Source organism: Mus pahari, chromosome 5, assembly GCF_900095145.1.
Source record: "Mus pahari chromosome 5, PAHARI_EIJ_v1.1, whole genome shotgun sequence".
NCBI lineage: Eukaryota > Metazoa > Chordata > Mammalia > Rodentia > Muridae > Mus > Mus pahari.
Genome location: NC_034594.1, coordinates 163,017,595 through 163,033,324, shown reverse-complemented (window position 1 = coordinate 163,033,324; position 15,730 = coordinate 163,017,595). Strand labels below are relative to the sequence as shown.

Here is a 15,730-nt window from a genome sequence, read left to right as displayed (position 1 = left end):
CAACACTCTGCTCCAGAAGTCTTGATTAACAGAGGCAGACAAGTAGCAGGCTGATATGGGAATTGGGGACATGCCAGGCACATCTTTGATATTCCATGGTGCCAACATGGGGTTCTCCCTCATGCCTCCCCTCAGGGCTGTGGTCAGAATTCTGGGCCAGTAGCCTTGGGTCTGATCTGTGATGACAGCTCTCGTCTTCTTAGGTATGCTGGACTAGGAAATGCCATGGACTAGGAAATGTCATGGTGGAACACCCAAGAGAACAGGTGAGCAGTTTCAAGGCACAAGTGTTTCCTGAGCACAGGATAGGAGTCCATCAAGGAAGCCCCACCAACCTACAGAGAGACTTTTGGTAAGGGTCAGAAATGATGTTGGTGATGATAACGGGCAGCTGGTAGCCACACTCCGCTTCCTTGTTCCAACTGGTACGGGAAACAACTCTATTTTCTAGCAGCTGTGACCAAGTACCTGGCAAGAAGCAACTTAAGGGAGAAGGGTTCATTTTGGCTCAGTTAAAGAAGGGACAAGGGGCCTACTAGATGGTTTAATGGGCAAAGGTGCTCGCTGCCAAGCTTGATGACCTGAGTTCAATCCTTGGGATCCACATGGTAGAAGAATGAGAGACCCCCATCCCCACAAGTTGTCTTCTGACCTCCACATATGCACAGGGACATGTATGTGCCCTTCCATAAATAAATAAATAAATAAATAAAGTATGTGCCCTTCCATAAATCAATCAATCAATCAATCAATCAATCAATCAATAAATGTAAGTTTTAAAATTTAAAAACAAGGGCTGGAGATGGTTAAGATGGCTGCTCTTCCAGGAAGGCTGAGTTCAATTCCCAGCAACCATACGGTGGCTCACAGTCATCTGTAATGGGATCTAATGCCCTCTTGTGGTGTCTGAAGACAGCAATGGCGTACTCATAGACATAAATCTTTTTTTAAAATGTAAAAGACGATAAGAGAAGGGTCATGGGCCATCATGTCTGCTAAGAGATGCAGCAGGAGGGGCAGCGGGTCACATTTCTTCTGCATGAGCAGGCAGAGAGGAATACTGGTTCTCAGCTTGCTTTCTCCTTCTCCTTCACCCTGGGGCCTCAGCCCACGAGATCATACTGACACGTTTAAGGTGGTCCCTCCCTGCTCAGTGAACCCCATCTAGAAAGTCCCTCACCCACAGGGACAGGTTTGTCTCCCAGGTGATTCTAGACCCTGTCACACTGACTGTATTAAAGTGTCACAGTGCTGGTTTCTGTAGGGACAGTCCTGAGAAGCTGCCACCTCTAAGTGCCTGCCCATAGTGCTGAGACTCTGGCCTTGACTGCTCACACTTCAAACTGGGCTGCATTTCTGAGGGTTCTGCTTCAGTGTCATGGCTGCCCCTCCCCCCGGGGGTGGGGTCCCCAGGTTCAGAACCCTTGAATCACCACTATTTCCCTCTGCCCTTTCCCCTTCTTTCTGTCCCCGTCTCTCAAAGCCTTCTTGTGAGGCATAGACAACCCCAGCAGGACCCCCTGCATGAAGAGGGAAAGCAGGTACACTGTGTACTTAGGGCTTGCTCCTTTCTCTTAGCCGTAGCTGGGCCAAGCCTACCGCCTCCTGTCAGTAAGTACGCCCAGGGCTGCAGAGAAAGGCCCCATCACTGGGAAAGCGAAGGGGCTTTCAAGTCTTTCATTTTCCTGCCTGTCACTGTTCTTAAAGTTCCGGGGTAAAACTAAGGCCGAATGCAGCCCCGAAACACCCGAGCTGTTCAAGGCAGGTCTTGTGCAAAATGCTGCAGAATTTCGGACAGGAAGTTGTGTGGCTGTGTGGGTGTGAGGACCAGCTTCCTCCCTCTCTGACACTTTCTATGCTTTGGGGATCTTGCTCAGCAGCCTCCCCTCCCCCTAAACCCAGCAGACCCACCCTGAGGCCTCACACATAGCCTCTGCCACAGGCAGGAACGGTGAAGACAGCAGGGTGAATCCCATCCTGGGCCACGAGTCCCCTGTCCCTCATCTCTCCTAGACACGTGACCCCTCTGACAGCACGCAGGACTTTCACTTCTTCAGAACAGAAGCGCTTGCCTGTGTGTCTGGTTTTCCCAATGCTTGTCCTACCCTGCTTTCTCAGAGGCAGCTTCACCCCAGCACCTTGGCTATGCTCGGCTGGGTTCCCTGCCTCTGAAAACATGGTTTCTAGGTAAGAAGCAGGGGCAGACTGCACCCTGCAGTCTGTGTACCCTGCAGACTGTGCACCCTGCAGACTGTGTACCCTGCAGCTAGGGAGTCTTAAGAGTTCGGAAGCTAATTTGAATAGAGTTATTGGTAGCAGATAAAGCAATCTGCATATTGGAACTAAGTGTGTGGATCGAGGATGTTTAGGAAACAACCGACAGAATCTGTACATTGCTTCTGAGGCTCGAATCCACTCCTCACAAAAGGGCTGTCCTTAACTGCAGCCTCCGCTAACATGCTGCTACAAGGCAGCTTCAGACTCCAGGAGTAGGAACCCGCCCTGACCAGCCACAGGAGGAACCTTGGCCCAACTCTCTGAACTCTTGAACTTGTGCCTTCCTCTCCCGGTACCTGAGACCCTTCATCTACAAACTGAAGGGCAGAAGGCTTGACTTTAATATCTCGTGGACTTAAAATGCAGTATCTTGTGGTTCTCCTAGCAGACATAAACCTTGTCTTCTAACACCAGTCTTCTTACGCCTCAGACAGGAACTGTGCAATTTTAGCCCTTGAAAGCTAAGAGACCAGGAGGAAGGAATGCCCTCCAAGACAGGGGCGGGGGCTTGCAGGAGTGGCCAATGTCAAGCCCTTTGACTGGGAAGGGCTACAATCTAGTTTCTCCTCCTGTTGCTTTCTCTACATCTCTCCTACTTTGTTAGTGTGCGCATGGTATGCGTGTACATGTTCATGTGCTTAGTGTGCGCATGGTATGTGTGTACATGTTCATGTGCATTCATGCACATGTGGAGGGTAGAGGTCAACACTGGACGTCCCTTCTCCCCTGCTCTCTCCCTCCCCCTTTTTCTTCTTTCATCCTCTTCCATGTCCCCCAGGCAGGACTCACCATTGAGCCAGACTGCTGGCCTGCTAGCTACTGAGCTCCAGAGGTCCGCCTGCCTCTCCTGAGCGGTGCTGAGCTGTGGGTGTGCCCCAGGGGTACCTGGCCTTTCCCCGGATTGGGATTGGACTGAGATCCTGCATGGTAAGCACTTCCCTGGCTGCGTGATCTCACCAGCATGACCTCTTTCTCTTCCCTTTTTTCTTCTTTCGTTTTTCTTTTTTAGCATCCATACTTACAGCAAAGTCCTTTCCTTTCTGTCCCTGATTCTTGTTCCCTTTATAAGAAGGTTCCATCTAGCCAAGCAGTGGTAGTGCACGCTTTAACTCCAGCACTCAGGAGGCAGAGGCAGGTGAGTTAGAGGTCAGTCTGGTGTACAAAGTGAGTTCCAGAACAGCCAGGGCTACACAGAGAAACCCTGTCTCAAACAAACAAAAGCAAGCAAGCAAACAAACAAACAACAAACAAACAAAAAGATGGCTCAAACTTCCACAACACTGTGAGTCCAGGGAAAATGTGAAGGGGGTGAAGGCTGCTCTCCTTCGTGGCATTCCTGTGTGTCTGCAAGAAGAATGGGCGCCTGGGAAAGAGAACCTGCTTTTCTCTTTTCCCCAAATGCTTGCTTACTTAAACGAAGGAGCAGTGTGTCCACTGATCCTGTGCTGATGAACGAGCAAATGGAGCAGATGGGAGGCCCAACCAGAAACAAAATTCTCAGGATCGGGATCAGCCCAGCAGTTAAAAGCATTTGCTGCACTTGCAAAGGACCAAAGTGTGGTTCCCAGCACCCACGTGGTAGCTCACAACTCCCTGTAACTCCAGGGGATCTGAGATCTTCTGACATCTGAGGAATCCTGTTATTAATGTGTAACAGGGCTGGTCTCTGGATGTGCACAGACACACTCAGCATACACACAAAACGCAATTGTTTTTTAAAAAGGAAGAACATTCCACCAGTGTGGTGTAATCTCAGCACTTAGAAGGCAAAGGTAGGGGGATTTCTTTGAGTTCTAAGCCAGCCAGGGATGCAGAATAACATCTTGTCTTAAAGATTGATAAATAAAAACAAATAAACAAATAAAAATTCTATGGCTGAAATGAGGTAAGCCTTACCAGATGGAAGACTGGATAATGTCAACGATGTGAGCCACAAGTCAGCTCACTCTCTAGGCGTGACAGCGTCAAAGACTTCGGTGGCAAAGGAAATCCCACGGTCTTAACTCTGCCATAGCCAAGGACACTTCCCATCTGAACAGGAGCGCTACCTACAGTAGGATGATTTACGCAGAGGAGGAAGTCTAGGAGCCCTCCATTCCAAGAAGATGGACAAAGGAAACATGGTAACTATCTTTATTTTCCAAGTTCTAGATGAAAAGATCCTGCCAAAGGACAGCACCGGCTAGCTGCCAAAGTGTGAGAGGAACGACTCAAAGGGCCTTCTCGCTGGGGCCTCTAGATCCTTCTACTGGGGCCGGAAGTCAGGGGCCGGAAGTCAGATGCCCCGGAGCACGATGCTGAGCCCAGGCTGGCCCCAGAGCTCCCTGGAGGGGCACAGCCGCATGTACCCCTGGACACAGGTGTGCAGGGAAACTCCTGAGTGTGCAAACCAAGGTTCCGAGCCGGACAAGGGAGGAGCGAGCTGGGGTGTCATCGTGGTAGACAGCTGGCCACGGGGTCTGACCGAAGCTGCACAAAGTTCATAGGGCACAGCAGCAGTGGGCACATCTTCTCATGCTCCTTCAGCGCCTCGCTCAGGTACCGCAGCTCCTCCTTCAGCTTCGCAATCTCCCTGCGCAGCAGAGAGTTCTCCTGCTCCAGGCTCTCGTGCTCCTGTTCAAGAGAGGACAAGCGGGGCAGGTGTGGAGGGGGACAGGAATGGTCCCAGCTCTTAGGAGGTAGAGGCAGGAGGGTCAAGAATTCAAGGCCAGCCTGGGCTATATCAGACTCTTCAGATCTGTCTTTCCACGAGAATGAAATTGCCCTAAAAAAGCACAGCTTTCCTTTCTGAGTCAACACTACTGAAGTATACTGTGGCTATATTAAGAGTCTGTGATTCAGGGCATTATGACAGAAGCAAGGACACTGTGCTAACACACGGGACATCTCCATCACTCCATTACTATGGAGTAGTAGTCCCTCCTTTCCATCTGCATCAGCCCTTATCCCCAACACTGACATGCTTTTTGAAGGGTTCTGGGGGGCTCACAGCCATCCCAACACCTGGAATAGTACCCAGGATGACATGCCTTTGGCTGTTCTAACAATGCACAGACACATGTAGTCTGTTTTTTCTACTGCATTAGGCTGTAGAGGCTCAGAACTGAAGGAGATCATAGAGCTTCCTTGTCACCCCTGCCCCCCAGACTGGTAGGAACTTCTCACATGCAGGGCTGGCTCAAACATCCATCTCGGGTTGGACACCCCATCTTCAAGGGACAGTCCCTTCCATTTCTGCAATATTCCATCCTCTTTGTACTGAAAACTCCTCTCCTCCACATCCACCCACTGAGCCAGGCTCTACCTAATGGAGCCACACAGGAGGATGAATTCAGAACTTTGCAACCTCAGTTCTTGAAATGATAGGCAACAGGCTCCTCCCTCCCCCTTACAAGTTCTCAGAGCCTAAATGTATCAAGTCTTCCGTGTTCCCTGTGCCAGGACTACTAGCCCCTCTGGCCTCCCGCTTACTCTGTCACATGCTCTAAGTTGCTAGGTTCACTGAGAAATGTTACACCCAGCACAGTGCGTTGCTCAGGGACATGCAGGGGGCTGAATGGGGCGGGGGGGGGGGGGGAATTATCCTCCTCATGCTGGATTTAAGCCACTGGAGACTTCCCTGAGTCTGCAGGAAGCCGAACTCCCAGTGCATGAACTGCTTGAGGACAGGGCTTCCCCGGCCACGGAATCCTACTCTGATCCTTTCTGAGATACCACTGTGTCACCTCATGCATACAAGCTGTCACAGAGCTTTACATCATCCAGCCACTTGGTCAACAGTTTTCCTCTTCATCCAAGCCACTGATAAAGTCCACAGCACATGGCCAACAGCAGATCGCCACAGCACACCATCCGTGGTCTGAGAATGTCTAAATCCTGCTGAGCTGCTGTTTCCATTCACACCTAGCTTGACGTGTTTGACCAGACTGTGACTCAAGCACACTGGGCACTCCCAGAGCTGAGGACCTGGCCTCGTTTCCCATCACAGCTTCTCTATTACTAATCATTTTGAATAAATGCAACTAAAGAAGTCTGGCCTTTTAGCCCCCTAAGTCACGCGTACATCCTCGGCGTGGCCTGACTGATTCTGACCTTTCCTCTGTGAGACTAGCATGAGCTCACCGCCTCCAGGAAGACTTTCCCGATCACAGCACATACAGGTCTCATAGTCCTCATTCCGAGATGTACACTATCGGACCTCACTTACATAAGTAACATCTATCCCCAAAGATCAAAGACAAAGAGCTCCAGGAGCTTACACCATTCTCTTCAGAACCAGCTCATATGGTCCAGCTCATGTGGGCTACATCATCTGTTTTCTCCCCACCTCTAGGACCCTTTCTTCCTTTCAGGGATCCAAGAGGGACTGCAGAAAAGAGGCCATCTTAGGAAGGCCACCCCAGAACTCTGTCCAGAGCAGCAGCCTCCTTTCCTCCCTCCTGCAGGCTGTCCTGGATCAGTCTGGCCTCACCCATGCAAGGATTCTATTCTGTCTTCCGTTGCCCTGGTGGTCCACCTACAGATCCAGTGCCCTACACTCTAACCAGATGACGTCCTGGCGTTCCGATCCCGTGCCCTGCACCTGTGCATGAGACAGAAGACAGGAAAGAACGGTCCTTCCAGCAAGCTACGTCACTGGAGTTCAGTTTTCACTGGATGCCATACTCCACGCAACCTTTCTATAATTCCTGAGTCTGCAGCAAGATGCCTGGGGCTTCTGGGTTTCGTCTCCAGCATCCTGAGGGATGCTTAGCCTGATTCCGCCCTGAGGTGCCATGGTTTGCTCTGACTGTCTTAAGGATTGATGGCCCCTGCCTCCTCCAGAGAGTCTGGTCTCAGCTCCCCCCATTCTCTTTCCACACATATGCATTGTTCAAAATAAAGGATTTCATCACGGCGTGTGGCATGCATTTCACTCATATCTATGACTCCCCCTCCCTCACCCACCCTCGTTCCACATGCCTCTCCTGTAGTCCCTTCCTCTTACCCACAGGGACTTTCTTTCCTGGAATTTACGTTTTATTCTTAAGTCAGCCGAGGGACTTTTACTGAACTGGTGGAAGAGGGGGAAAATTTAAAAAGCAGCAGTAAAAACATTCAGGTGGGACTAATCTTATAAAGAAGAGGCCCTGGAAAGGGATGGAGGAGGCCACAGAACACACACACACACACACACACACACACACATATACATATAATTATTGTATACATTTGTATATATTGTATATTTATATAATATATTGTATGTTACTGTATATACTATTGAGATATATACATATATACATACACACACACACACACACACACACACACACACACACATTTATATATCCAGATAGGTCTCAAAACCTAAGTTGCTTGGGCTGGGATGTGGTTTGGTTGGTAGAATGCTTTCCTAGCATACACAAAGCCTTTACACTCCCCAGCCCCACATATAACTGTAATCCTAACACTGAGGAGGTAGAGGCCAGAAGATCAGAAGTTCAAGGTTGGGCTGGAGAGATGGCTCAGTGGTTAAGAGCACTGACTGCTCTTCTAAAGGTCCTGAGTTCAAATCCCAGCAACCACATGGTGGCTCACAACCATCTGTAATAAACAAACATTTAAAAAAAGAAGAAGAAGAAGAAGAAGAAGAAGAAGAAGAAGAAGAAGAAGAAGAAGAAGAAGAAGAAGAAGAAGAAGAAGAAGAAGAAGAAGAAGAAGAAGAAGAAGAAGAAGAAGAAGAAGAAGAAGAAGAAGAAGAAGAAGAAGAAGAAGAAGAAGAAGAAGAAGAAGAAGAAGAAGTTGTTCAAGGTCAGCCTCAGCTACCTACTGAGTCTGACGCCAGTCTGGGCTACACAGACTGTCTTAGAAGAATCTGGAGTTATCAGATGCAGCTGACTCTCATGCAGGTGCCCTCTGACCTCCACGCGCATGCCACAGCACACACTCACTCAAACGCAGATGTAATGGAGCAGCATTCGTCTGAGGACGCCTCAGGATGTGTCACTGTCGGTGCACTGACCTTGCATCTAGTGGACAGGGCCCAGCTCAGCACCCACCCAATGCACACAGTAATCACACTGCGGTTGGGAAGTCTTGTCCTGGGGTTTCTAGGGTCAGGGTCCTAGAGGCAGAGGACACAATGAGGGCCAACAGAGCTAGTGATGGACAGGCATGAGTGGGGTTTCTGGAGAACACAAGTGAGACAGTACACTCTGGGAGGCCGGAAGACTTGGGACCCATCCCCAGTGTCAGGGTGAACCCCAATTCTCACGCATCATTGATTTCTCCTCCTTTTGGCAGAGAGGGCCCAGATTTCTTCACGGTAGTTACCAGAATGGAGATCTCGGGACTCTACAGTTGGTCTGTCCTAAGCCTTATATGAAGGCAGTTCCAAACAGAAAAGACTGTCACAGTCGCCAGCGAGGTTGTATCAACTGTCGTACCGACAACCGTCACAGTCGGTTTCTAAACCGTGTGGGTCCTTCCCCAGTGTTCTCTGCCAACGTACGGTATTGACAGCCCCGTGACAACACTCACCACAATCACACTGCTCAAGTCAGTTGTCAGCTTGTGACATTTAAGGCTTTCAGGGCTGCCCATGTTCCCACCCTTGTCTGACTCAAAATCCTTTCTCAGTCTGACATCTTTGGTGTCAGGTCAAATCTGACCCACTTCTATGACACCCTCAGTGTGGCACAGCCCATCGTTCCTGTCTGGGAAGGCACGCTCAGCCTAATGAAATGCTGCCCGGTGTCCCATCTGAAGCACGGACACTGAGGGTGAGGGACCCTTCTCACCACCAAACCTATCAGCATCTGTGACTGTGAGGAAAGGTCCTAGTAGCCAATCAGCTTGACTCAGCAGTGGACCGCACTTGCGTGGGAGAGGGTAATGAGTCTGCTGAGATTCACTCCAGCGGCCGTAGGAAATGAATCCCGTGCTTCCCGAGGACATGTGAGATCTCTTCTCTCTGAGACTCCACAGCAAAGCTTCGCCCCAGGAAGGGCTTACTAAGTATTTTGGATCTACTAGACTTTGTTGCACGACGAGCCTTGTCTAGGACACTTGGTTATGTCTTCACACACGATTACCTGAGACTTACAAATGGCAACACACCTGATTTGGACTCGGTGATTCTTGAGGGGTGGGGCGGGCAGTCTGGAGGACCCACATGATCTGAATAAAGGGCTAGACATTAACCAGGGGCCTTGGCCCCCTGAGGAGGCTACCTGGCAAGACAAACCCAGAAACAAAATAACCTTAGCGACAGAAGAGCTTCCCTGAAGCCTATCTGGAGACCCCGGTCTCCAGGCCTTAGCTCCCTGACTTCAGTAAAGACCCACACAGTGCCTACCAAGCTGTGGGTTCCTAACCCCAGTCTTAGCTCCCCGGGGTGTGTGCATTTTAAATGTGATCCAGGGGTAATTTTCAGACACCCTTTCCCCTCTCCCAACAACTGAATATCTGAGCTGAATCCCCTGACTAGCTTTGGGAAGCATCCATGGCTCGAGAGCAGGAGGGCACTGCGTGGCAGGAGGGAGCTATAGAAAATCTTAGCTCTGCACACCAACCTGTGAACAGTTAAGAATAGAAGCATCAGGGCTGGAGATGACTCAGCAGTTAAGAACACTGACTGCTCTTCCGAAGGTCCTGAGTTCAAATCCCAGCAACCACCTGGTGGCTCACAACCATCTGAATGAGATATGACGCCCTCTTCTGGTGTGTCTAAAGACAGCTACAGTGTACTTACATATAATAATAAATAAATAAATCTTTTAAAAAAAGAATAGAAATATTGCCCACTCCCCACCAGTCCTGGCTGTGTGGTTATGTGGGTTTCAAACGTGGCTCAAGTAAAGCAGAACCCTGGGGTAAGTGGCAGTGCCTATGTGCCCCCCCCCAACTGGCTGCCCTGAAAACTTGGTCCCCAAAACAGCAACATCAGGAGGGAGGACCTCAGGGAGATGAGTCACAGATGTTCTGCTGCCTCAAATAAATTGTCATTAGTTGGTGTGTGGGTTACAATGGGGGAGACTGTTTGTGGAAGAGAGACCTCTGATTCACTCGCTGTCTGTCTAGCCTGCCACCAGCGCAAAGCCCTCGCTAGGTGCTGAGCAGATGTGGTTCCATATTTTGAGACTTTTAAGTGTTCAGAACCCTGAGCCAAATAATGTCTTCTTTATCAATTACCCAATCTGTGGTATTCAGTAATACAGAAAATAGACTCAGATACAGGCTGCTGATTTGAGAGATAAAAAAGGTGGTTAAGCGCCTTTAGCTACCACGTGAGAAGAGAAAGTCCAGGGTGAAGAGACCACATTCAGCCTTGGAAGTGCATCCTGCAACAGAGCCGCCCCCCCCCCCCCGCAAGGCATGCGCAGCGCAAGAGGTGATGTCCCAACACTAGCACTGGGCCCGTCTGGAAGTACTGAAGGGATTGTTAAGTGTGGATGACAGGCCAAGCTCACAGAGAAATATTCCAGGCGAGATGAAAAGGCACACCTTAACCACACCAACATTTAAGAGGAGAGGAGGAGGAGAGGGAGAAGAGGAGGAGGGGGAGGGGGAGGGGAGGGGAAGGGGAGGGGGAGGGGGAGAAGGGAGAGGGAAAAGAGAGATAGCTGAGGAATTGGTGGCACATACCAGTCATAGCACTCAGCAGGTTAAGGCAGGATTGAGCAGGGGGGCCAGTCTGGGTTACATAGTGACACTGTCTCAAAACACAAACAAGACAAAGCCAGTGGTAGAAAGGTTTGGAAGCAGGCAGGCGTGGTACCAGAACCGCACCTGAGATTTTTACATCCGATCCACAGGCACGAGGTAGAGAGTGATTGAGCTAAGTGGGAATGCCATGGGCTTTGGAAATCTCAAAGCCAGTCCCAGTGACACACTTCCTCCAAAGAAGCTACACCTCCTCATCCTTCCCAAACAGTTCCACCAGCTTACACACTGACCATTCTATGTACAAGCCCATAGGGGCCATTCTCTTTCAACCCACCCCCAGAGGAGGAGGCGGCAAGATTTTGAAAAGGAAATAAAAGTATAAAGAGCTATTTTGTTTAGCTTCTTCAATTTTTAGTTTTGGTAGGGAGAGGGTCTCATGTAACCCAGGCTGGCCTTAAACTTAGTATATAGTCAAAAATGGTTTGAACTGACCCTCACAAGTACCACCTCACCCACATTCTTTCATTTACTTACTTTCTTTTTTTAAAGACAGAGTTTCACTATGGAACCCTGGCTGTCCTGGAACTCACTCTGTAGACCAGGTTGGCCTTGAACTCAGAGATCTGCTTGCCTCTGCCTCCAGAGTGCTGGGATTAAAAGCAAGTGCCTTAACTCTCAGTAACTTCTCTCTCTCTCTCTCTCTCTCTCTCTCTCTTCCTTCCTTTTTTTTTTTTTGAGACAATACCTCATGTAGCCAAGGCTAGCCTGAAAGTCACTATAAAGACAAACTTGACCTTGAACTTCTGATTCTCTGCCTCTCCACCCGAGTGCTGAGATTGTAGGCGTGTGCCACCACGGCTGATTTCTGTGGTGCTGAGACTCACACCCAGGGTATCTTTGTGCACCTCAGGCAAGCACTCCACTGAGCTGCTCCCCCAGAACTTTAATTACTATTACTGTTGTCACTGTTGTTTCTTTAGGCGGTTTCTCTGTAGTTGCAACCAGCCTCAGGCTGGGTATTCTCCTGGCTCCACCTCTCTGAGTGCTGTGGTGTGGGAGCCCCCACATCTAGCTTTTGTTTGAGTCTATAGTGAGAGAAAATGGAGCGTGGGAAGAAGCCAGGGGGCTGGGTTTGAGAGGAAGAGGCCGGCGAATACAGAAGCAAAGCGATAGGCTGGGAAGACCCAGCAGGATCAGACTGGACGAACTGGTGATGAACACAGTGATGTCATCACTGCCCCTCCCCCGGATAGAGGCCGGCTGTCCCTCTGACTGCCCTGTGGTCCTGACCTGACCACCCGACCCCGGCCTCACCTCGTGGAGCTTGTCAGCCCTCTGGGTCTGCTTCTTCCGGCTCCTCTGAGCTGCAACCCGGTTTTTCTCTCTCCTTCGAACTTTCCTGTCATCATCCTTGGGGCTCTGGGGATGACACGTGGTGCGGTGAGACTCTCAGACTCTCACTGTGCTCCACCTACGGCCCCAGTGGGCTGCTGAGAAGCTTTGTTAAGGAACACCTATCCTGTGGTGGGGCTTTGCTTTATGTTAATCGCCACCCACATCCCGAAAGATGTATAGAAAGACTGTTGTTTTAAAACGAGGAATATAAGGTCTGGGGTGCAGCTTAGTGGTGCCACATATGTATGGGATATGTCAGGTCCTGTGTTCCATACCCAGGACCACAAAAAATAAAAATACTAAGAGACAACGAGGTTCAGAAACTCAGGTTAGGGAAGTTCTCCAGGTATCATGGCCAGCATGGGGGTGAGTGGGAAGTGGAACTCAGGTCTGCTGGTCCCCAAACCAACGTTGACAAACTTCTGCCCCACAGGGCGTTTGCCTGGAAGTGCGGTACTGTTACTGCTCATCTGAGAGTGAGAAAGACCGGGGTATGTGCTCACTAGAACTTGCTGTGCACAGCCTTTAAACTACCACATGCTGTCAAGTCCTTCTGAAACTGTATACAGACCATAGTTATGCATTTATTAGTAATTGCAACCACACAACTCTACCAGTACGTGGAAAACTCTGGAACACTAATGACGACACGCTCTCTTGAACAACACTTGGATGACATTTTCTTTTCAGAGGTCAGGGTTATTCCAAATTTAAATCTGTGATGCGTTTTGAGAGTTCTTAACCAAATATCCAAAAATTCCTCATGAGGCGGCATGAAGTGGGCAGGCAGAAAAAAAATGCACGCACCACAGTGAGAGCTCACTCAGTGGAAAGGGTCTGCTCTCCAGAACTCCAACTGATACCGTCAGGGGAGGGAACAAATGTCCTTCAAGACTGAGTTCAAAAGGGGTCTACATGGGGAGGGAGCTTAGTGGTGGGTGAGGCTCAGAGTGTAACCCCGAGGGAGCCACAGCCATGGCAAAACCCAGAGGCTGGCCTACAAACTCAGGGCTTCAGCTGGGAATCCCAGGTGTAGATAAGAAGAGACAGCAGACCCAACACTGGGAGAGGCACGGAGACACTGTTCCAGAGAACACAGGTGTCAAAAACGTGCCTTCCAGAAGTCCTCCCCCCCCCCCCCCGCTTCTTCAACAGAGTCTGGGGTAGTCTCCCTTCCCTGTCCTCCCTAGCTCTGGAACTGTTCTCCTGAATCACTACACCCAAAAGCTCTTGATAAACATACGTGGAGCATCGAGGGGGACATATAAGCGACGTAACTTCAGCTTTTACACCCTCACAAAACCTTCCAGAGTTACATAGTAACTAAGATCCTGCAGCTGCCCAGAATCAGGCTGACCTGAGAACTGACCTCACTGAATCTCCCCTGGTGCTTGACAGGAAATAATGTCTCTATTCTCCAAACTCAGGGCAAGGGGCAACATGCCTCCTGTCCTCTGGGAGCTGTCACATCACATCTTCCCTCTCGGCAGGAATGTCAAATGGTGACACAAATCACCCATCACTCACATGACCTGTGCAACCGTCCTCAGGAGATACAAAAGAGCTCATCTTATAGATGGGGAAACTGAGGCTCGGCTAGTCGAAGCAAATAGTACAAGGCCACTCCAACTACTTGGCTCAGACTTCCAGGGTCATCCTGGGGCATTACACTTCAAGCAGGGAGTTGGGAGTGTGTGTGGTGACTAAGAAAGATAAGACCTGGTCTACTGATAAAGCAACCAGGTGGCCAAAGAAGTGTTCCAACAGTGGCCTCTATTTGGTCTCAGCTTCTTGTGACTAGAGCTTTGAAAGTTGGGGACAACAGAGGGTGCTGATCGTATTGGAGCGAGGAGTTTCCACCCGTGCTGGGGGTGGAGTCTGCCCACTAGAGACAAAACCCCACACCCACAGATTGACCGGTCCAACATTCCCCTTGCGGATCTTAGTCAGTGGGTTGGATGCAGGGACGAACCGCCCCTTTGGGCTGAATTCATAGTCTCGGAGCTCCGGGCCCCCTCCCACCAGCGCCCACAGGAGTCAAGGATGCAGTAGCCCACAGCAGCGCGGACCCACGTGTCCGGCGCCAGTCCGGAGGGGCTGCAGCCTTCCTAAGCGCTTGAGGCGCACGGCGGGGACTCACCTGGAGCTCTGCCCTCACCCTCACCCGGTCCTCACACCCGGCCCCCTTGTCCAATACCTGCGGCTGGTTTCCAGGCGCAGCCACGCTCCTCTGCAGCACGCTGACCGCGGGGGGCCCTTGCGACATGCCGCGCGCTCGCCACACGGGGCGCCCTGAACGTGGGGCTCTGCTACCCGCGCTCCGCCCGCATCCCTGCACTTGCCGCCCCGCCCCGCCCCGCCCCGCCGCTTCCCGCTCTCCCGGCTCCGCGGTGCCCGACTCCCCACCCCGTGTCCAGTCCGGGCCCGGCCCTGGCCCCGGCCCCGCCCCCTACTCCCACCCCGCCCCTGCTTCCTCCTCTCCCCGCCCTCTCGCAGCACCTCCGGGTCCAGGATCCCACCCAAGTCGCTGCTTTCCGCTAAGGGCCCCTGCTCTTCGTGGAAGTCACGTGGCAGCACCGAAGCCCACCCACGGAGAAGACCCCGAGTGGGTGGGGACTGGGTGCTGGCGCGGCGCCGCTGTGGAAGGTCCTTTGGCCGCTCCTGGGAAGTTTGGGTGAGAAGCATCAGTGAGTGGCTCGGTGGCTTCTCTGTCCCTTCGCAGCCTCCCCTTCGCGCCCCAGCGCCGGTCACTGCCGATGGGGAGATTTTTTCCGGGAGAGGCAGCACCTGGACTAGTGGCGCCAGTGGGCAGGGACCGCGGCAGAGACCGGAGATCGTCTTCGCTACGGGGACAGCGGGAGCCTCAGGGCTTTTCCACTGCGGTGGCGTCTGGTCCAGTGGGAGAGAGGGGGCGAGGTGACTCGGAGGGCGAATTCTGATGGGGGGTGGCGGAGTGGGGGGAGTGGCAAAGGGAGGTTGTGAGTCGAAACCGTGAAAAGTATCCGCCACGCTAGACGTCCATCCTCACACCTTCAGAGGTCTGGACAGGCCATGCTAAGGTCCCATGGGCTAGCTGCGTTTGCTTCTTCAAGGTTAAGGTGATACCTACTAAAGGCTAAAATATATGGTTGCTATGTTTATGCCAGACTAGGTACAGACATATCTCATCCCTCTTCACCTGCCTGCCAGTTTTTAAAATATGAAGTCAAGATGACTGTGCCCAGTAAAGAAAAAAACAAAAAACCCTAGCGGTTGCAGGTTTGTGGTCTGTGCATAGCATAGGGGAGGAAAGCTAACCACGAACTGGTGGACGGATGGGAACCAGACAAGAGTGGCCTTTCTCATGTGTTCATTTTGGCCTACTGGCTTCTGGGCAGTGGGAGAGGTGACCTTTCTGAGTCCTCACCCC

The 15,730-nt window shown here is 51.2% G+C and overlaps 1 protein-coding gene across 1 annotated transcript; it reads right to left on the bottom strand.

Moving 5' to 3' along the window:
• Positions 1-4,399: 4,399 nt before the first annotated feature.
• On the bottom strand, positions 4,400-14,626 carry Batf3 (basic leucine zipper ATF-like transcription factor 3). Its single transcript, XM_021199305.1, has 3 exons — positions 14,519-14,626; positions 12,241-12,345; positions 4,400-4,890 (listed from the first exon to the last, which is right to left on the bottom strand). The coding sequence occupies exons 1-3, from the start codon at positions 14,585-14,587 to the stop codon at positions 4,708-4,710; spliced, it is 357 nt and encodes a 118-aa protein (XP_021054964.1). The 5' UTR covers positions 14,588-14,626; the 3' UTR covers positions 4,400-4,707.
• Positions 14,627-15,730: the final 1,104 nt, after the last annotated feature.